Source organism: Botrytis sinoallii (genome assembly GCF_014898435.1).
Source record: "Botrytis sinoallii strain Bc 23 chromosome Unknown BSIN_003, whole genome shotgun sequence".
NCBI lineage: Eukaryota > Fungi > Ascomycota > Leotiomycetes > Helotiales > Sclerotiniaceae > Botrytis > Botrytis sinoallii.
The window spans coordinates 286,546-307,344 of NW_024066030.1; the positions used below are offsets into that span (position 1 = coordinate 286,546).

At 41.6% G+C, this 20,799-nt stretch overlaps 7 protein-coding genes across 7 annotated transcripts; 3 read left to right on the plus strand and 4 right to left on the minus strand.

Annotated features, from left to right (window-relative positions):
• Positions 1–3,288: 3,288 nt before the first annotated feature.
• Positions 3,289–5,259, minus strand: EAF02_001933 (uncharacterized protein; the record flags this gene model as incomplete). The annotated part of the gene is made up of 2 exons (XM_038897981.1): positions 3,289–4,565; positions 4,617–5,259. The coding sequence occupies 2 exons, from the start codon at positions 5,257–5,259 to the stop codon at positions 3,289–3,291; spliced, it is 1,920 nt and encodes a 639-aa protein (XP_038761673.1).
• A 2,082-nt stretch (positions 5,260–7,341) lies between these two features.
• EAF02_001934 (uncharacterized protein) lies at positions 7,342–8,125 on the plus strand (the record flags this gene model as incomplete). The annotated part of the gene is made up of 3 exons (XM_038897982.1): positions 7,342–7,423; positions 7,489–7,643; positions 7,785–8,125. The coding sequence occupies 3 exons, from the start codon at positions 7,342–7,344 to the stop codon at positions 7,881–7,883; spliced, it is 336 nt and encodes a 111-aa protein (XP_038761674.1). The 3' UTR covers positions 7,884–8,125.
• Positions 8,126–8,544: 419 nt separating this feature from the next.
• On the plus strand, positions 8,545–9,582 carry EAF02_001935 (uncharacterized protein; the record flags this gene model as incomplete). The annotated part of the gene is made up of 4 exons (XM_038897983.1): positions 8,545–8,589; positions 8,781–8,956; positions 9,085–9,293; positions 9,347–9,582. The coding sequence occupies 4 exons, from the start codon at positions 8,545–8,547 to the stop codon at positions 9,580–9,582; spliced, it is 666 nt and encodes a 221-aa protein (XP_038761675.1).
• A 1,893-nt stretch (positions 9,583–11,475) lies between these two features.
• EAF02_001936 (uncharacterized protein) lies at positions 11,476–13,302 on the plus strand (the record flags this gene model as incomplete). The annotated part of the gene is made up of 1 exon (XM_038897984.1): positions 11,476–13,302. The coding sequence occupies one exon, from the start codon at positions 11,476–11,478 to the stop codon at positions 13,300–13,302; it is 1,827 nt and encodes a 608-aa protein (XP_038761676.1).
• Positions 13,303–16,241: 2,939 nt separating this feature from the next.
• Positions 16,242–17,810, minus strand: EAF02_001937 (uncharacterized protein; the record flags this gene model as incomplete). The annotated part of the gene is made up of 1 exon (XM_038897985.1): positions 16,242–17,810. One exon carries the CDS (start codon positions 17,808–17,810, stop codon positions 16,242–16,244), a length of 1,569 nt encoding a protein of 522 aa, XP_038761677.1.
• A 1,791-nt stretch (positions 17,811–19,601) lies between these two features.
• Positions 19,602–20,165, minus strand: EAF02_001938 (uncharacterized protein; the record flags this gene model as incomplete). Its single annotated transcript, XM_038897986.1, has 3 exons — positions 19,602–19,803; positions 19,854–19,877; positions 19,929–20,165. The coding sequence occupies 3 exons, from the start codon at positions 20,163–20,165 to the stop codon at positions 19,714–19,716; spliced, it is 351 nt and encodes a 116-aa protein (XP_038761678.1). The 3' UTR covers positions 19,602–19,713.
• An 80-nt stretch (positions 20,166–20,245) lies between these two features.
• Positions 20,246–20,631, minus strand: EAF02_001939 (uncharacterized protein; the record flags this gene model as incomplete). The annotated part of the gene is made up of 2 exons (XM_038897987.1): positions 20,246–20,451; positions 20,514–20,631. 2 exons carry the CDS (start codon positions 20,629–20,631, stop codon positions 20,246–20,248), a joined length of 324 nt encoding a protein of 107 aa, XP_038761679.1.
• Positions 20,632–20,799: the final 168 nt, after the last annotated feature.

Here is a 20,799-nt window from a genome sequence, read left to right on the forward strand (position 1 = left end):
CACTATTGTATGTAATCTATACAATAGGTTTTGAAAGAGATTTTACCCCTCTCTTTCCTCTCTTTCGTCTCTCTCCTCTCTCCCCTCTCGTATCTCTCCTTCTAGCTCTCTAATTACTCTCTCTCCTTCGCTTATTGAATCTTCCTCTTCAACTATTTCGTTTTGAGTTTCGGCTCTGGCTAGATGCCAGGTCCTTGTAGCAATTTTGGTAGTATTGATGAACTTGGTTGCTAGTTCGATGCCTATTTTCGTATGTAGCAGGAATTGTAGGTTGGTTTGGGATATTGGTAGGTTCTTGAAAATTTCTTTCCTTTCTTTTCTGTATATCGAGCATCCAATCAGGAGATGAACGGCAGTTTCGATATTATTGCAAATACATTTATTATTAGAAAGCTTGAATTGATATAAATAGGACTTGATATATCCGTGGCCAATTTTGAGTTGAAAGAAGGCACTAGCGGTATTTCGCTTGGTGCCTTCCAGTAGCTTGATTTTGGAGCCAATTTTCCATAGAAAGAGTTTCGAATAGGTTGTATCGGATTGATTCGATCTGGATTCGTATTGATTAAGTGTCTCTAGCCATTGATTGGAATCGTATTCCTTTACTATCATACCAAGTAGCCCTATACTGGTTTCACTTGAAGTGACCTGTATCGAAGTTGCCTCTTTTGCCAATTTATCCGCCATTTCGTTTCCTTATATTGAGATATAGCCTGGGACCCAATTTAAGGAGACTTCGGCTCCTTTTGCTCTGATAATCTCTGCCGCTTTGATTGCTCTTATTTGATAGGCTTGCCCTGAATGATCAGAAGGGATTTTGAGGCGATAAAGTCCAGCTTGATTGTCCGAATAGATCTTAAATTTCTGGCCTTCATATACTATAGTGCTAGCATATTCGATAGCTTTTGTAACTCCAAAGAGTTCTCCATTATAAACTAATTGATTTTAAACCAATATTGATTTGTTTTCGATAAGAAGTTGATCCGTTTGATTGTATTGCGACTATCCCTAACCCCACCAGATAATCTTTCTCTCTAATATAAATAGAAAGAACTTTCTATTATTGAGATACCAAACACGTTACAAAAAGATATGAGGATGTGATACAGGCCAGGTATTCTGAGCATTTTGTTCGCAAAAAAAAAAGGGATGCATTTACTATACTAGTTTCAACCTCCCGCCAATGCTTGAATTCATTTTATATTAATTGAATATACTGTCGGGATGATAAATGATGAATGGCAATAATATCTATATCGATGACAATAATATCAAATTAGATGATAGACAATGAGAATACTCTCATCTCACCCCACCCCACAACCCCAGATCCAAGAACTCAAAAACCAAATAGATCAAATCTCAACACCATCCCATCATCACCCACACCGCACAGGCGCATTTAGATGTGGTATATATGTATGAAGAACCTTTGAAGATCAGAATCTCACAACAGATTTCAAGTTTTATATACTCGTAAATACATACATACCGATATGAATCACCCTCATAATCTACCTACCTTTCAAATCAGATCTCCAGCCCATCACATGTTGTATGCACAAGTGAATATACATCCACCCCCACTTCCCTCTCGTCCAACCTCCTCCTCCTCCTCCTCCTCTCCCCCTTTCCCCTCCCCTCTCCCACCCCAATATAAAACCCCTCCTCCCACTCTCAAAAATAAATACTCATCACCACATGCCAACTAGCCACCATATGTAAAACGGCAAATATGTTGAACCTCCTCACCAAAGAAATTCCACCTCATAACTACACTTCTAAGTTCTCCTGGAGGCACTTTGAATTGTGTAGTTTGATAATTTTGGTGTAGATAGATAGATAAATAGACAGATGAATGAATAGCCAAATAAATCGGAATGATAAAATCAACGAAAAGTCATCTTACCGACAACAACGATGCCAATGAAAATAAAGCAACAACACCAATCAACAACACCAACACCACCACCACTTCCCACACCATCCCTCTTCGCTATCATCTCAAACCAACTCCCACCCTCCATCAAAATCATCCACCCTCAAAAAGCATCACAGAAAATTCTTCTCCTTGCATCCAACGATTGCTGCCCTCAAACACTATCTACAAAGAAAAGCCCCTCACAGATACAATGCTTTTTATATCCCCCATCCGTTTCCATTTATCTTTTCCTTCCCTTTCCCTTTCTTTCCCTAGCTTGTTCTTATTTTATTCACTCCCCCTCCACTATTCACCTATCTCATTCCATCACCTCCTTCTTTCTGTATCCTTCCATATCTCATACCCCCCTCTCATACCCCTCTCTCATATATCCATCCCCTCTCTCTTCCCCTCCCCCTCCTACTCCTATTCCTATTCCCCTCATACCTACCAACCCCCACTCCTTCACAATACTCATAATACTCACAATACCCTATCATCTAACCATCCAACCATCTTTTCTACTCTCCCGCTCTCCAAATCATATTCCATCTCACAACTCACACATCCACTCCATCAAATTACAAATTATTCATCATCCCATCCCACCCATCATTTCCACCACTTATATACTCATATATTTATATACTCATATATTTATATACTTATATACTTATATACTTATATACTCATACACTTATACACTCACTCATACAACCAAACCCACCCACACACACATACAAAAGTAAAACTCACAATCACCACGCTCTTGTTTGAAATCTAGAAAATGAATCTTCACATCTACTTCACATCTACTTCACACCTATCATTCATTCCACGCCTATCACACCCATCACTCACTCACTCATTCACTCACCAGAAAAACCCACATCTCAGAAATCATCATATAGAATATCATTCAAATTCATCCATTCATTCTCATTTTCATATATATCCATCCATCCATGCACGTATGCAAAGTATCCATCCATCATCATTCTCGCCAGCGAGCTCTTAACAAGCTCCCCAAAATGTAGAGAAGAGACTGGTCTATCTAGACTAATAAACGTCCATGTAAAAATAGACTACGAACTGAGGGAAGAATATCCTGCCCCCTTCCCCGCCAACCCTACCGTAGTGAAGAAGTATAGAAGGAAAAAAAGGGAAGAAAAAAGAAGTATATCCACCACCTAATTCTCCAAATCTACACCAAACGCATCAACCATATATCTCACCAACATTATTCCACACAAATTCCCAACCAATATCTCTCCCCAAGAATTATTATCCCAATTCAATATGACTCCATATCTAATTCATTTCTCTCAAATGTTCAACCAGATCGTAGTGTCCAGCCACTTGCGCAATTATTCAATAATTGGATCTTCACCAAGGACCCCTGCCGATGCAACACCATCCTCTTTCTTTTGAGCTCCTGCGCTACCAAAAGCCCACCCCATCCAACTAGCTCTCTTAGCTTTCGTTTTATCCTCTTCTTCTTTATCCTGAACCAATTGCAATGGCTTTGGTTTATTACCCGCAAATTTTCTCGCCTCTTTGCGTGGAGGGCTGTTAGTACTGGGCGGTGTACTGACCTCACCGCTATCTCCGCTTATACTACTAGTTTCGCTCTTGAGACCCGGGAAATTACCAGTTGTGGGTACTTGACCTAAGGAAGGATGGCGAGAAGTGGGTTTACCGGCCATGGGACCAGTCCCGAAAAAGGTTTGCGAGTGTCGAGGAGTTTGGGGTCCATGGAGGGGTGGTGAGGTTTGGCCGCCTCTGTACATTTGATTAACAATTGATGCTCCACCGCCTGTATACTGTTCTGATTTAGGACGAACTCCTTGTCGAACACTTGATGAACGGCCAACTCCGAATGGTATACTAGGTGCTGTTTCGGGATCTTGATTGAGAGTTCCATGGCTCATTGGCATAAAAGATTGAGGTCTTGGTTTGCGACTTCCCATAGCTACAGTCTTTGCACGTTGAAGAATAGATGCGCCACTAGCTTGTTCTTTTGGTGGAGGTGGTGGAAGATCTTTATCCTTATTAACAGGACCCTTAGCATCTCCAGATTTGAAATCCGAATCAAGAATTGCTTCGAAATCTTGGTGTTGTAGTAGTCGTTCAATAATTTTGTTGATGTATAATGTCAAAGCTTTATTCGAATCCTTGGCAGATTTCAATTCAGCTTCAAGGCGACGGTGTTGATCATTTTCGCCTTCATTGTCGTTAAGTTCGGAAAGTTCATCTGCGAGAGAAGCTCCTGGTGATCGTCCCTCCAAAGCATTCAGCGCATCGGCATTGGAAGATGAACCCATGTATTCAAAATGATCCTTTGAAAAGTCGCCGTTCAACGTCTTTTCTTGTAAAAGTAATTGGAAACTCTCATTATCTTCCATCAATCTTGCATTTGTCATACGTGCTTCCAAAAGTAATTTTTCGACCTCTTGCATTCTTCCACCTCCCATATTCTCGGATTCTACCAATTTGATTTGAGCTTCTGCCAATTCTAATCGCAAGGATTCAATAAGTCTGTCTTTTTGAAGAAGTAATTTGGAATTGTTGCGAGAATCGCTGCGATTTAAACCGGATGGAGGAGCGAATTGGCCATTTTCGATATTTGGAGAGGAATTATTTGCTTCATAATGTTAGCATAATGGATTGTCCAATAAAATGTCTGGCAACTTACAACGTCGAGACAATCGAGATTCTTCATCTGACGAGGATCTTTGCGATAGAGAATCCTTTAATCGCTGAATGATCGTCTGCATTTCCTCCTCTCGATTTGCCATTTCTTCCCTCTCCTTTGTCATGGAACTTCTCTCGGCTTCATAGATTGATTCCATCTCCCTCTTCTGTCGAAGAGCATCTCTCTTTTCATTTTGTAAAGTTTCTAATTTCTCTTCGTTCTCATGTAGACGATCCTCCAACTTCCCTTGATCCTGTAGGGCTTCATCTAATCTTGACTGGAGAACTTGAGCTTGCTTTTGGAATTGCTCAGATATGGTTTCTGTTTTACGAAGTCTCTCCTTCAAATCATCCAAAAGAGCAATATTCTCAGCCCTTGCGTCATCGTCCGCAACAGATGGTACACTGTTTGAACTCAGATTGGATGTACTCGCGCCTGGTCGTTGCATGGCAGCTCGTGCGGATAATGGGGTACCACTGCGTATTGAACGACTTCGTGCGTGTGTTCCGTTTGTAGAAGGTGAAGAATCTTTTGTTGGTGAACGTGTTGCAGTTCTGCTCGGGATACCGGTACTTGAAGTATCTGATGACGTTCTGCGACCAGCTCCTAAAGATACTGGGGGTTTCTTTGTAGCTGTTGACATTGTGACTGTGGTGTATCCTGAATGAGGGTATTAAGCAAATAACGAAACCGTGATTTCGTAATAAATAATTGATTTGAAACGTATGCTCGTTAAAGGGTAATGGAGAGAGTGTAGCAAGATAGCAGTGAAATATTCAATAATCTTAAGGATTAAGGGTTATTTGCTGTGTTGCATGAATGTGAAGTGGTGTTGAATAAATTTGGATCGTTACTGAGTGAGCTATTCTTGGAGATTTCGTAGGACTAGGTTTGTGATTGTTGTGGTTGTATGGTTGTATGGTTGTATGGTTGTATGGGTTGCAGGTGTATGGTTGTATGGTTGTCGGGTCAGATTCAAGGGTGGCTCAGTCTCTCTGTTCCTCCGTTGATGTATATGCCGCTTCCGTTCACTCTGTGGATATGGAGGCTTTGGATGGAGACTTTGGATGGAGGCTTTGTTTATTGTTGTCGCAGCCGTTGGCAAAGATGCGTGAATGAAACGACAGTATATGAGGTAAAATTTAAGATTTGCGATCAAGCAGATGTTTGACTTGTGATTCAGGTGAATTTACATACAGTAAGAATGCGGTATGGTATGGCAAAGGCAAGGCAAGGTAAGGTAAGATGCGGTGCGATAAGATTTCGTTATGTATCTTGTTCAACATATACCGTATGTGGTAACCGCCCTAATGTACATGTGTGAACGGTTGATGCGGTTGAAAACAAAAAAGACTGGGTAACGGGATGGTATCGTTGGACAGCAAGGAACGACGAGCACCATGGGCTTGCATTGATTTTCTGATCAGGAGATACAAATGAAGGAAGGGTACGATGTAGACTCGTCGGTAGCTCGGCGGTAGGTGAGGGGTGTGATGGAGTGAAGGGTGTGATGGAGTGAAGTATGGAAGTGAAGGATGATATGATTCCAAGGATGATTGACTTTACAACAAAGTACCTACCTAGGAAAGGGAGGGAAGTAGTTGTTCTTTTCTATACGTGTTCAAACCCCTTGTCATGGAGGATGGAGGATGGAGGATGGATGATTTTGAGGATATTATGATTATTATGATTATTATGATGATTGTTAATATGATTATCATTACTATTACTATTATATTATATTGCTATTATCATTTGTATTGTATAATGGTTTATTGTGTGTTGTTTTCAAAGTACCAGCTAATTCTTCCACCCAACTCCTATATCTTCTTTAATCTATAAAACTCTGGCTTCGATATTCATTACTGTACCTGGATACGGTCTGGATTTCTCCATCACTAGCAAATCACTGGCTGTTCTCAAATTTCCATCTCTTGTTATCCATACAAGCCCGCACAATGGACCATGCGTTTTCATCGCTGCATGATCTTAAATCTCCGCTCTTTCACCGTTTTCATCTTCATAAGGAAATGATACCGACCTAGTAGGACTAGTATTGATTCACTTGCGAGGAACTTCTTTCGAACAAACGCTCTCATGTACAGAGGACCTCGGTAGAGAGGGCACTTGATTGACTTCAACTGTTTTTCATGAAAATTTCATTGTTGATATCATGAAAATTTCATGGTTGATGTTGATGGTGGTGGGTGATGTAGCATGCTTGATCAAGGGTTATCCTCATATGTGAATGACCTGGCTCGAGCCCGGGTAAATGTTGTTGATGTTGTTGATATTGACATGAACTCGAATATGGGGAATCCGGAAAATCTGGGATTATCACCTCTCGCCGTCCAGTTTGTATCTGAGTAAACCATATCGACGAAACAATGCAGGGCCATCTTTATATTTGACGTCTCAATAGCTACAAAAGTCCAGATGACAAGAACAACTTTCTCCTGTATCATGTAAATGGATGCCTCCCCTACCTACCTACTTAATCCAAGTCACGTGATGAAATCACTCATTTAGGTCACGCTTTCTCTCCCGGACGTCTAGTCCATTTCTAACCTAGCGCAATTGGTCTTAGCGTCCCACACTTTGAAAATATTCAGAACTTTTCGAACTTTTCGAACTTTTCGAAATTTGCTCGACAACCTCAACGACAACACCAAACTTTCAAATCCAATACAGCCGGAGCGCATTATCCAATTTCAAAACCGCAGAGATGGCACCAACAACTAAGAAGGCTAAGAAGACCGCCGACTCCATCAACAGTCGTTTGGCTCTTGTCATGAAGTCCGGAAAGGGTATGCAATAAATGGGTTCCAATCGAAATACAATTCAACAAAATACTAATGATTATCTTCTACAGTCACTCTCGGATACAAGTCTACTCTCAAGCAACTCCGATCTGGAAAGGCCAAGCTCGTCATCATTGCCGGAAACACCCCTCCTCTCCGCAAGTCTGAGCTCGAGTACTACTCCATGTTGTCCAAGACTCAAGTTCACCACTTCTCCGGTAACAACGTACGTACATATACATTTCATTTGTCAAAATATCCGTCTATCGATCAGGCCTGAGATCAGGCCTGGGAGGACATTACCCAGCGATAAAGTCTCTCTAGACTTTGGAGGGTATTCAGTTGCTTACTATTTTATTTCTTATAGATTGAGCTCGGTACTGCTTGCGGTAAGCTCTTCAGATGTTCCACCATGGCTGTCTTGGATGCTGGTGATTCCGATATTCTCTCTAGCCAAGCTGCATAGATTAGGAATATCAATCATTAGCATTGGTTGTTGAGGTGGAGAAATTCTAGATGAAGGAACAAGATCAGTCATGATTGATTAATCTTTGACATGTATCAGTATGCACATCTTGCATAGCTTTATAGCATCACAAAATGATATACCTTGATTCTAGGAAACTGTTTCTACTCTTTTATCTATTGAATGATGGTCCTATATTGTCTGTGTTGATATGCGTGTAACCCGATTCATGTTCATGTTCAAAGTGACTCACACCGGCTCATCGATATTGAAGGATTTCATTCTGAGCGCCGGACTTGATCAAAAGCCGGACCCCGTATACTTAGAAATCTTGATGCTGACAATTAATGACAACATTTATAATATATAAAGCCCAAGCAATTCCGTTGTGAGACATGATGATACCTTCCATTTCCATTTGAAATCGACTTGATTTCAAATAGAAAATTGCCACTATTCCCATCTCCGGAACTCCAGTTACCTCATTTGGCAAATTATCAAGTTTGCCCTAAAGATATTCTCGCTTATATTTCCACAAACGCGCTAGCGCACCTTTGCTGAGCAATCAATCCAACTTTGAAAGTTCCCTTTTGAATCCCCCGATCCCCTTGAACAAACCCATCGACACCAACACCAAAAGACCCTCTAGAAATCATTCAAGATGGCCCGTCGCCCAGCGAGATGTTACAGATACTGTAAGAACAAGGTGTGTAAATCTCATTTTCCGCCAGCAAATTATCATCGAACTGTGCGAGGTGGATTTGAAGGATTTCCGACCATTCGATCGACCGCTTTTTCGCATCAACGATCACGAATGTATCGAAATAGCGCCAAATTCACGATCGCAGAATCACAATAAACAGAAGGAGTCAATACTGATGAAATTTAATTTTATAGCCTTACCCAAAGTCCCGTTTCAACCGTGGTGTTCCCGACCCAAAGATTCGTATCTTCGATCTCGGTCGTAAGAAGGCAAATGTCGACGAGTTCCCTCTCTGCATTCACTTGGTCTCCAACGAGTATGAACAATTGAGTTCCGAGGCTTTGGAAGCCGCCCGTATTTGCGCCAACAAGTGAGTTTAACCCGAATCAATGACGTCGAGCGAAGGAATTTGGTCAAAGTGGAGATGGAACAAAGATAGAGGATATTGGGAAGATCAAGTGGAATTATCGAGATGGATATTAACAACATACTCAACAGGTACATGGTTAAGTCCGCAGGAAAGGAAGCTTTCCATCTCCGTGTCCGTGCTCACCCATACCACGTCGTCCGTATCAACAAGATGTTGTCTTGTGCTGGTGCCGATAGATTGCAAACTGGTATGCGTGGTGCTTGGGGTAAGCCAAACGGAACTGTCGCCCGTGTCAACATTGGTCAAATCATCTTGTCCATCAGAACTCGTGACTCTTGTAAGTTTATATTCATGATCTTTCATATGTACAGTCATCTAACAAATTTTCAGTCCGCCCCAACGCTCTCGAGGCCCTCCGCAGATCCCAATACAAGTTCCCAGGTCGCCAAAAGATCATTGTTTCCAAGAACTGGGGTTTCACTCCTCTCCGTCGTGAAGAATATATGGAGAAGAAGCAAAGTGGAAAGGTTTTGGTCGATGGTGCATATGTTCAATTCTTGTCCAACCACGGCAAGTTGGCCGATAACATCAGACGTTTCCCAGCTGCTTTCGAGACTGAGGCATAAATCGAGTTGTTGATATCAAAGGGAATTTCGGGGTATGATCAGAAAGGCGTACATTTGCAATGGCTGGATTAGCATGGTGTCACATAAAGTGGCAGACACAAATCCTAATCATTGTACCTAAGGAATTGATTCTACGACTTTCAAAAACTCATCATGTTATTTTCCATGTCTGACTAGTTGGTGACGTGACTATCTGTGATATTGACATGAAGATCATTCTTTTTTTGTGATATCCAACATTATGGGTCGAGTAAGGGACGACAATCAAGGGTTCGTGTCAGCTCACAACTCAGCAGCCAAGACGAGAGAGGCAATCTGAAGTGGTATATCGGGCCGCTTGAAATGAAACCAAAAACTAACAATGCAACATGACAATCACGACAATCATGACAACATTACCGAGTCTTCTTGCCTCTTCTAAGTTTTATTAGATCAGCAAGTCGTGGCAATGGGACTTGATTCTTCCGGATCTTTCCATCCAACAAAATCTTACGCCTTACAGACCATTCCCTTCATAATCTAGCCTCTCATCTCAGACGCTCTCACACCGAATTGATTGGCTGGCATGACTGCGGCTGCACCATTGTGGTATACTATTTTGAGAGATTTTCTTTGCTTATCGCGGCTGGGTTGATAGTTGATAGATGATGGCTGATGGCGGATGGATTAGGTTGATGATGCATATCCAACTGTGTGAGAGGGATGGGAAGAAAGTTTAGAAGGGGAATGGATGATAAGACACAAGGACGGTACGAGTACGGGATATGGCGGGAGAATCTGATTGCGTGGGATGATGTGATGAATGATGGATGATGGATGGATGATGAACTTAGATACATATCTATGCATAGGGTACATATGATTAGGTTATCTAATTTCAATGAAACAGAGTCAAGGGAAAATTCAGAAATGTAGATATTAGACAATCAGTTCATTACTCGCCAGTATCAGCTAAGCCAACCTTTACTCAACAATTTTTGATTGTACTAAATACTCCTCTAACATTTTCTTTCTGCTTTCCTCTTATCTAACTCGTAGACGAACCCATATTCCTTCTTCTTTCTTTTCAAACAATCCCATTATTCCAATCATTCCTTTTCCTTTCATCTGTCAGTGATCACCTCTACCACCTCTATCATCGCTTTGATCTGAGACATTGATATCCAAACCCCACTGAGCCCACCTCGTCCGCCATTCCTTATCCAAAAACAAGTCTTATCCACCCGTCCACGTGTATGCGTGCTGTACTTATCCATTTAGTTCAGTCACGCCAGTGGGTTTAGCCGTTGATCTTGCACTAGCAGACACGACTCGTTTGTACGTATTGTCGAGTACGTACAATTGATATTTATTGATGTATTGGTACCATATCTTGAGGAGTGAAGTTTTTGATATTCTGTTTATTGGTTCTGGATTATTATTCTGTTCAAGTTTGATTCATCAAAGGACATGCCTAGTAGAGACGCGGGGGATTACTAGAACTATAACCTCATTGTCCAGAGAGCGCCGTGGAATTTGCCTGTCGAATCCCGAGTCGAGAATCCAGAGAGAGATTCTAGAGATACTTATACGTCAAAACGATACGTCAAGACTTGAGTCTATAAAGTCGCCTTATCCAACTAAAGTATCTAATACACTAGAGTATTCGGTCGTCGTACAACCTTATTCTCGATCAATATCATACGAGACCCGAACCCCTCTATTGACGAAGTCATACTACTAAACACGAAACATTCAAACAGTCTCATTAATAGCCTATTCTCACCTCGATATCATTACAACCCACTGCGATTGTTTCAATTCCATTACGAAGATACGACGAACGAGATCACAAACGAGATTTTAGACTAACATCTTATTGGTATTTATTTACATCTGTACAACATACCAAAGATGGCTTTTAGACAACCTACACATCATGCCCCTCGAACATTTACGCAACCGAACCAAGATGCGAATTCGCAGACGCGAAGTCAACAAAATGCACAAGAGAGAGATGGGCGTTTAGAAGCAAGTCAAGAATGGGTGTTATTTTCACCGGCTGCGCCAAGTTTTACAGAGGGTACCTATACAGCTAGTACAGGGAGGACGAGAGGAACGCGCACAGCTGGTCATTCAAGAATTAGTGATTTTGGAAGTTTAGAAACTGCGGCGAGAAGTTATGGAATTTACGATGATCATGACGTAGATGAGGATGTGGATGCGCAAACAGAGGATGATAATGAGGATGCTGAATTGGATTCCCTGGATAGCCATTTACATGAGTTTCGGACGGATCCAAGTGTCTATGGGAATAGGGAAGATGAGGAGGGACCTGTTTTACCGAAGCACGATGGATTTGGGAGTTTTAGGGTAGATGGGATTGGCGAGGATGTCCAACAACATTTATATGCATTCGAGCAGTACAATCCGAGAAGAGTAAAGAGGAGGAGAGAAAGTTTGGAAATTGGAGAAATGGCTTTGGAGAGTGAGAAAGCAGCGGAAATGGAAAGGACAAGGAGGATTGAAATTTGGAGGTTGGAACAGAGTCGAGCTTTGGTGGATGAAATACAACGGGAGACTAGAAGGAGGAAACAATCTATGTCTAGTGAAAAGAGGAGTACTGTTGTTGAAGATAAGGAACAAGAGGACTTGGTTACATTGAACAATGTCGAAGCAGAACCTGCCCCAACGATTACACGCGAAAATGATAGTTTATGGAACAGACTCACTCGAAGAGTTATACGAGATCTAATGGGTATCGATGATGATCTCCTTTCAATCATCTTTGGCGAATCTCTACCGATAGAAGAAGAACTATCAAAAGGATCAGGAAGAGCCATACCTATTCCCGCTACGGCCACACAACCTGATAAGAGTTCGTGGGAATATAGACTCCTTGAACGAATAGCTCGCGAATTGGGGTTGTTGGTTAATCAGCTCTCAGATCATCCTGGTGCTTTTACAACATATCTCCAATCTCAGCAGACACCTCTTCCTTATGCAGGTTTACCCGTCATCCCAGAATCAGCATCGAGTAGCAATTCAAATATGGCTACGGGCATTCCTCTACCGGATCTGGAACTAGAACAAGAGCAAGAAGAACATCTCGCCTCAACTCTAAATACCGACCACGATCTAGAATTCCATCCTACAATCCCTCAACCAATATCGATCCCAAACCAAAGTAAAGCAGAAGAATTGGAGGATTCAACACCAAGACAATCATATAGTGCTCCTATTACAAGAGAAGAATGGGAGAGAGATTTGGATATTAAAATGGTCTTTCGTTACTTGAAAAGTAGATTTACGAGTCGAAGCGATAATGTACCGGCTCCAACTGCTTCGAGTTCTGGTTCAGTATTATCGAAAAGTACAAGAGAAAACTTGGCTGTGGAGAATACACCAGATTCATTGGCGAGAGTGGCGAGAGTTAGGGCTCATCATCCGCTTGTTAATCTCAAGGCGAATAATGGAGGAGTGAGAAAGAGAGGGGCTGTGGGAAGAAGAGGATCAAGTGAGAGTGGAGTAGGTCTAGGGTTAGGTGGATTGGGGAAAGGAATGGGATTGGGAAGTGGAGGGGTACCGATTGGTGGAACACTCAAGAGCTTGAGAATTGGAAGTGGGAGTTCGAGACATTATTGGGATATTGGAGGGAGTTTGGGAGGAAGTAGTACGAGGGGAAGTGTGGTTGTAGGAGGAGGTGGTGGCCCTGGAATGGGTGCTTGGGGAGAAGTTTGATGTGAAGGAGTGAGAGGGGATAAAGTCATGATTTGATTAAATAATTCGGATGATGGTGATGAGTTAAATAAGCTGGATGGAATTTTATACACGAAGATATGAACGAGCAAGCATGCATGGATAAACGGAGCATTTTTGGGGTTGGACTTAATGAGCATATCATATCATCATATCATATCATAAATATACATAGCGGGAATATTGGGTATCTACTTTTAGAACTTCGGAGAGGAGCATTTAATGGGATTCTTCTTATTGGGAAATTCGAAAGGGGTTGGGGTTGGGTTTAGATATTGATCATCTTATCTCTACATTTAAATATAAATATGAATATGAATTTGAATATGAATATGAATATTGTCATTGTGAGGTTGGGATGGGTTGGGTTGGGTTGAATTTAATGAATGTAGATGGATTTTTTTGAGGATTGGTTTTGAGGATTAGGATGGAGTTTATGAGGTTGTAGAGTTGTGAGTGAGTGAGTGAGTGAGGTTATACATAAGTAAGGATGAGTGGATGAATGAGGTTGTACATAAGTAAAAATGAGTGGATAAGTAAGGTTGTATATAAATGAGGATGAGTAGATGAGTAAGATTGTATATAAGTGAGGATGAGTGGATGAGTGAGGTTGTACATAAGTGAGGATGAGTGGATGAGAAGTGAGGAGTGGCAGAGTGATAGAATGATAGAGTAATAGAGTGATAGAGTGATAAAGGAAAGGAAAGGGGTAAGATAATAGAGAAAAGAAGAGGGAAGGGAAGGGGAGGGCTTGATAATGATGATGATAATGATGATGATGATAATGATGATGATGATGATGATAATGATGATGATGATAATGATGATGATGATAATGATGATAATAAGATTCTGGAAGAAAAGTATTATCGATTTTTATAATCTTATTTGATGATTATTGTTGTTTGTTTTTGTGGTTGGGAGGGAGGTGGTGTTTATGTAGTTGGGTAGTTGGATAGGTAGTTGGATAGTTGATAGTGATGGGATGGATGGGATGGGATGGGAATAGAGGGATATAGAATAAAAGGGAAGGGAATAGGAGAATAGGGATGGGATAAGATAGAATAGGATAGGATAAAATAGAATAGGATGAGATAGAATGAAATAGAATGAGATAAAAAGGATAGGAAAGAAGGAAAGGAAATGAGGGGATAGGGATAGAATAGAGGGAAAGGAAATAGAAAGGGGATAAGGGAATGGAGATATAATAGGTTTGCGATATAATATAGTGTGATGGGATGAAGGGAATGAAATTCTAGTATTTATAATTGTGATGGTGATTGAGGTTCTGAGCAAATCTATATAGGTTTTCTAGGGGGGCTAGGATTAAGGAGAAAAAGAGGTGTTTTATAGGGTAGGGGGAAGGGGAAGGGGAAGCGAGAGAGAAATGGTGGGGGTGAGGGTTGGGGGATGGGAGGTTAAGTGAATGGGAAGGAGATTGAAAGGGGAAGGGGAAGGGAGATAAGTGGGACGTCGTTGGATTGAAATTGGATGGGACTAGGTGGTGTATATAAGGAACGAGATGAGGGATTTGTGGAAAAGAAATATATGCAAAGCTAAGGCGCATAAGCGGGACTGTACATGTGTGTGAGATTTGGGGCTCAGGGAAAGGGAAAGAGAAAGATTGAAGGCTTTGGTTATGAATGCAGAGACATAGAGCGAGGGATAGATGTAAGTGATGACAAAAAAGTTGTTTTGAGAATTGACGATAGGAAGTAGATCAGATGAGCAAGAGAAGAACAACCAAAATCGGAAGAGAACAACGATAATAAAGAGTGATGACACCAAAAAAGACAACAGAAAGAGGTTACGAATACGATGATTAACATACTGATCGAAGAAGAAGAGAAATTCTGGGAATCTAGTGTGATGGATGTCCCTTTTTTTGTAATAAATAAGGATTGGACTGAATTTGAATATAATTCATACAAGAAGAAGTCTTTATATAGGTAATAGAGAGGTGTGAGGGGTCTATAAAATGAGGAGAAGTATGGAAATCGAGGTCAGTGAATTGAAGCTGTCAGGGATCCAAGGAAAGGAAAGGAATAAGCGGAAGTCTTGACTCTTGATTTTGAAGTTCTAGGTATATAAATGATTGTTAGACTGTGAGCGTTGGGTATCATGACTACTTGAGTCTCTCACAAGCTTGCCCCCAAGGTAGTTCTGAGAGCGGGCAAAAAGGCTTTGGATAAGTATTAGGGGTGTACAACTGGTTACTCCTTTGATAGAGGGAGATGGTAGTAGGGGTTTGGGAGTGAGATTTTGCGGATTCAATACTGATGTTTGGGAATTGGATGATAGCGGAAATCATGCACGACGGTGATGAATGATGAGAATTAAGGATAGCGGGAATGATATTGTATGCTCGTGAGAAAATTGTGAGATGGTTTGAGGAATTGTGAGATCAAAGGAGGTGGTTGGAAAGGTTTGAGAGAAGATTCAGCTCCAAGATTGGAATTGCCCAAACTCTTAATAGGTTTTGATGATTATTGTGTTCGTTGCATGGAGAGTGCCATGGATGGAGATTCAGTGGATTTTATAGTATGGAAAGGAGTGAAGTAGATGTTTGGCGAGCAAGGTGCCTGCCTGTATAGTGAATGTGAATTCGGTAGTTGATGACTCCTGTGGGGGGTAATTGAATTGGAAAGTAGTGGAAACGGGGTAGATCGATGGTTTTAAGATAATACGACTATTTAGTATTAATAGGTACTTACAGAATAATTATGATGGTGTTTCAGGAGAGTAAACTCTTAGAGTGTAAAGGGTTAAGGTGGGAGTGTAGCTGAATATTTGAAAGCTGGAAAAATTAGTGAGCAATCGAAGATTTTAATCAATCGAACCAGGTTGGTAACTTGAAAGGAATATTAAAATTGAGTGTAAAGTTACAATTTACTACTATACAATTTGTAAACTCTTCAAAATTATACCTTTTCAACTTGCTCCACCCCTCCAACATACTCTGCCTTACCCGATGGTTCTTCATCCACTTCACCACGTGGCACCTTGAGTGATAATGATACAACCTGGAGGGTTGAAGGCGCATCTCGAAACAAATTGTTGAGAGTTTCTAAATTCTGATTCATCGTCTCCGGATAAAAGAAATACACTGAGACGGGAATAAGCGCTGAGATAATCGTATACATGATGTAGTAGCGATATCCGATGGTATCAATGGCAACTGGTGTAACCATAACCACAACAAAGTTCCATAACCAATGATTCGCAGTTGAAACTGAGTTCATTGCCACGCGAAGTCGGACTGGAGCAATCTCGCTGCAATATAGGAAATTGGCACCCAGGAATCCGATAGGATAGAAGAAGTTGAATAGGAAAATGAAGAACGCAGAAGCAATGGCGGCACTCTTGTTCGAGGAGGGGAAACTAGTGCTAACAGCCAATGCGAGCATACACATTGACATGCCGGCGCCACTAATGATGAATACCGCGCGACGTCCCCATCGATCAATGGCGACAAAGGCGATGAAGCAACAAAGGAATTTCCAGGTAAGGGCACAAGCAGCCAGGATCTTAGCCAAGCTAACTTCCAGATTGAGATTTTGCTGGAAGATGGTCGATGCGTAAACTGAAATGAGATTACCTCCACACATCTGCTGAACAAATTGTAAGAATATGCATAGAACGAATCGGTAAAGCAATCTCTCCTTATCATCCTTGGAGAAAAGCTGCAAGAGTGATGCACTGTTTTCTGTTGCAAATTCGAGCGATGACTCGATCTGGGCAATTTCGAAGCGAATGCGATCATCTTCGACTGAAAGATCTTTGATAACTGAGAGATTCTTCGTAGCCTCGGCTGTTTTTCCTACACTAACTAACCATCTAGGAGATTCAGGAAGGAGAAAGACAACACCCATCATGATAAGTGAAAGCGGCAGAGAAATAATTGCCAAAGGTAATCTCCACTGTAAATTCGTGTTTGGGAGGTGGTAAAATGCGAAGTCTATCCAGTTACACACAGAATAGCCGAAACACATAAAGATACCTGCAGTGACAACATCTCGCCCTCTGTGAGCCGCGGGTGAACATTCCGCTAGCCAGACCGGTATCATAACACTAATCTCTCCAACGCCCATGCCTAAAACCAGTCGACCGATAACGAACTGAATCAAGTTATAAGCCGAGACTTGGAGAACTTGGCCAATGAGGGTCAAGAAAGCAGCGAGAAAGATTGTCCTTCGTCTACCTAGAAGATCTCCTAAAAATATGCATGATAAGGCACCCATTAAAGATCCGATTTGAAAAGATGCAATAACGGCACCGCTGTTGATTGAGTTGTGTGATTTGAGTGGGCCGGTCGTGTTGACTGTGTCCAGCGATGGGAATTGATGTGCCCAACTATGAAGTGTCGCTAAGGGGCCAAGACCAGCTTGGTTGTAACCAAACAATGTGAAGCCTGGTCCAACGATAAACGCAATCTGGGCAATTCTTAGGGCTCTGCCGCGCAGTCCCATATAAGAATTTTTAGAAGACATGACGGGTAAGACGAGATGGCCAAGACAAGTAGTAAGATATGAATGAGAGAGAAACTTAAAGGGTCAAGAGAAATAAGAAGGCCAAGACAGGATCCTTTTATTCCTGGGGAAGCAACGATTCCCCGAACAATAAATCCGGGGCGCACATTATCTTGTGGAGTCTCCATTATCGTCTTCAGAATTTACTAGACAGGGTACTGTGAATTCTGTGGGGTTTCGTATCTGGAAAGTAACTTGCTCCGCATTTATTTGTTCGCCTTGAGAATTAAACCCTTGTTTCGGCTAATCATAAAATCGGTCAGCAACCAAGAGGACATTTTTCGGTATCATAGGTATAGAGTATTACATGCCAGAAGCGATGAATAATGAAGAATGCTAAGATCTGAGGCTCTAGCTAGCTAAGTTGAGGACATCATCTCCAGAAGATTTGATGGTACAAGCAAAGTCGAAGTGAGTTGCTCCACAAGCGACGGTCGCTAGACCTGCCAAAAAAATCTTATCTTTCTAGCCGCATAACAGCGGGCCCAGTAATACCGGATAAGAAAATTTCCTCGTAAATCAGAACCTCTGTCATGCGCGAATTGCTTGTTGTTGACCCAATTTTCTCACTGCTCCTTCTAAAAACGAGTTTGCGTCATTATTTTGGGCGTGGTAATGGCGGAGATTTCCAACTCCGCCGCTCCGACCATCGCACCAATTGATTTGCGAATACCCCCACCCCAAGCGAGCTGTTCGTCTCAATTTGGAAGATCCAGACCAAAAATCCCAATGCTTTGGAAACAGTTGCATACGAGTTCTCCTTGTTGAAACATCGGCAAATAGAATAGATCATACTGTAGATGTTGGTCTATTCGCCTTCACGTCACTTGACCGCGTTACTCGACCGCGTCACTCGTTTCAATCACTTTACGTTGCAAAATCTTTCAAGATAACCTTAGGGTATCCCAGATATAGTGCGGACTTCCGAATCATACCTATAATATTGTCTGGAATTGCTTTGCATTCAAAGAAATGAATGAATTAAAGCTCAGTACGCTTATAAAAGCTTGTATCAATGACGAGTTCCAAGCACGCATTTATCGAGCCCCAAGATCTCTCCATTGACTGCATGGCTCGTGGTGCAAGCGAAGTTGCCGCAGGATACATCGATCAGAGCCGAACTCTTATATGCTAGTTACCCAACAGTTCATCACTACCCACTATTCAATGAGACGTTTTCGTTTACTCTTGCATTTTATTTATGCAAATTTGACCACGTGTCCTCGATATGGGGTTACTGTCGTATTAACTAGGATTACCACGAAAATTGATGTTGTACTACTAGTGATCGTAGAAGTTAGCAAGAGTATAACAGGGATTTCCATTCTGAACCAGTTGGTGACTGTTGGTGACGTTGAACAGATGGATCCTTAGCCTGACTGGCTAACAGCTATCCCGACGACTAGCCGAATAGGAGCCGACTTCCGACAATTAATTTCCTCTATATTGAGATCTTTCCTTCTCAAGGTATTAGCTCTGCTATTTTCATTCGATTTGAAAATTATATTTACCCATACACATTTCTAGGAACCCTTTCGAAGAAAGTTAGAAGAATGTCTCAGTCATTCTTAGCCAAGAAGAAGAGCGGATGTCTCCATATCCCAACACAGCTTCTTCTGGGGGTGGGCCTATGACTACTGTTATTACTAATGGCGGGGTACTGGCCCCCTCCAGAGTTTTATACAGTGGGTCTGAAGACATACAGCCATTAGCCTAAAATGTAATCCAACCTCTTGCATTTTATTTGAAACAGCTTTTCTAGCTATAGAACTATTATCACTCAAATCGAATTACGAGAGAGCCAATATATTCTATCGACTAACTTGGTTTCAATTCCCACTTTGATTACATAACTCTCAAATCTCTATCCTTGACTATTCATAAAAACTAGCATATCTAGAAGCCTACAGCAGTAAGCCCATTCATTATCATACCACGCAATAATCTTGAAGATCTTGGAGATATTAGCTTAAAATCCTGCCTGAGAGTGTGTAAGTTACTTACATTGAGTTTAAGTTCAACTGAAGCCTTTAAATCAATAATTGCACTTCACGAGTTGCCGAGAAAGTATGAGCTCACTAACTCCTCATCTTCAACTTGGAGAATACCAGATAGCTCTTGTTGAGCTGGAGTACGGAACTCGATCATTAGTTCGTCGAGAGATGTTGACTGTACAGTTTCGACAGTCAAGTCCACCATAGATACATTTGCTGTTGGCACCCAAACTGAAATACCAGAAACCTTACCGGCCAGCTTGGGCAACACAGTTTTTATAGCTTTCTCTGCACCAGTAGTGGTTGGAATGATATTTCCCATTATTAAGCGTCCTGAACGCCTTTCCTTGGTGCTATTTCCATCTAGAACATGTTGAGATTGCGTCGAGGCATGTATGATGGTCACGAAAGCGTGTTGAATCCCAAAGGAATGCTTCCATCAGGTAAGATATCGATTTGCGTTTTGTGGCCCATCAACTTGTCAAGAGCACCATGTATCGAGCCATGCATTAGTAAATGAATAACCTCTTCAACCGAAGAGCAAGTGTGGTTGATAGCTACAACGGAGACATCGTATCTAAGCAATGATGCTCGCAACAATTTCCGACCTTAAAGCTTGATATATTAGTACTGGCGGTCTATTGTATGTATTCAAAGTTTATTGACTCACCTATCCGCCCAAAACCATTAATACCTATGCGAGCATGGTCTGCTGACTGCAGAATGTTATCTTGGGCAATGTTTTGCGCTCCAAACGCTGGAGTAAAGGGAGGCAGATGTGTGGGCATAGACAAATGCACGTGAATTTCTGTGTGTTTATTAATTCGATGATTGGACACTGAATAGCTTTACTCATTAGTAACGACTGTATATACCGCTGCAAATTCAAAGTGAGATTGAACCCTTTAAGCTTCAGGCGACCGACTGATCAGCTGGAGCCTCAATTGTCCGCCCGG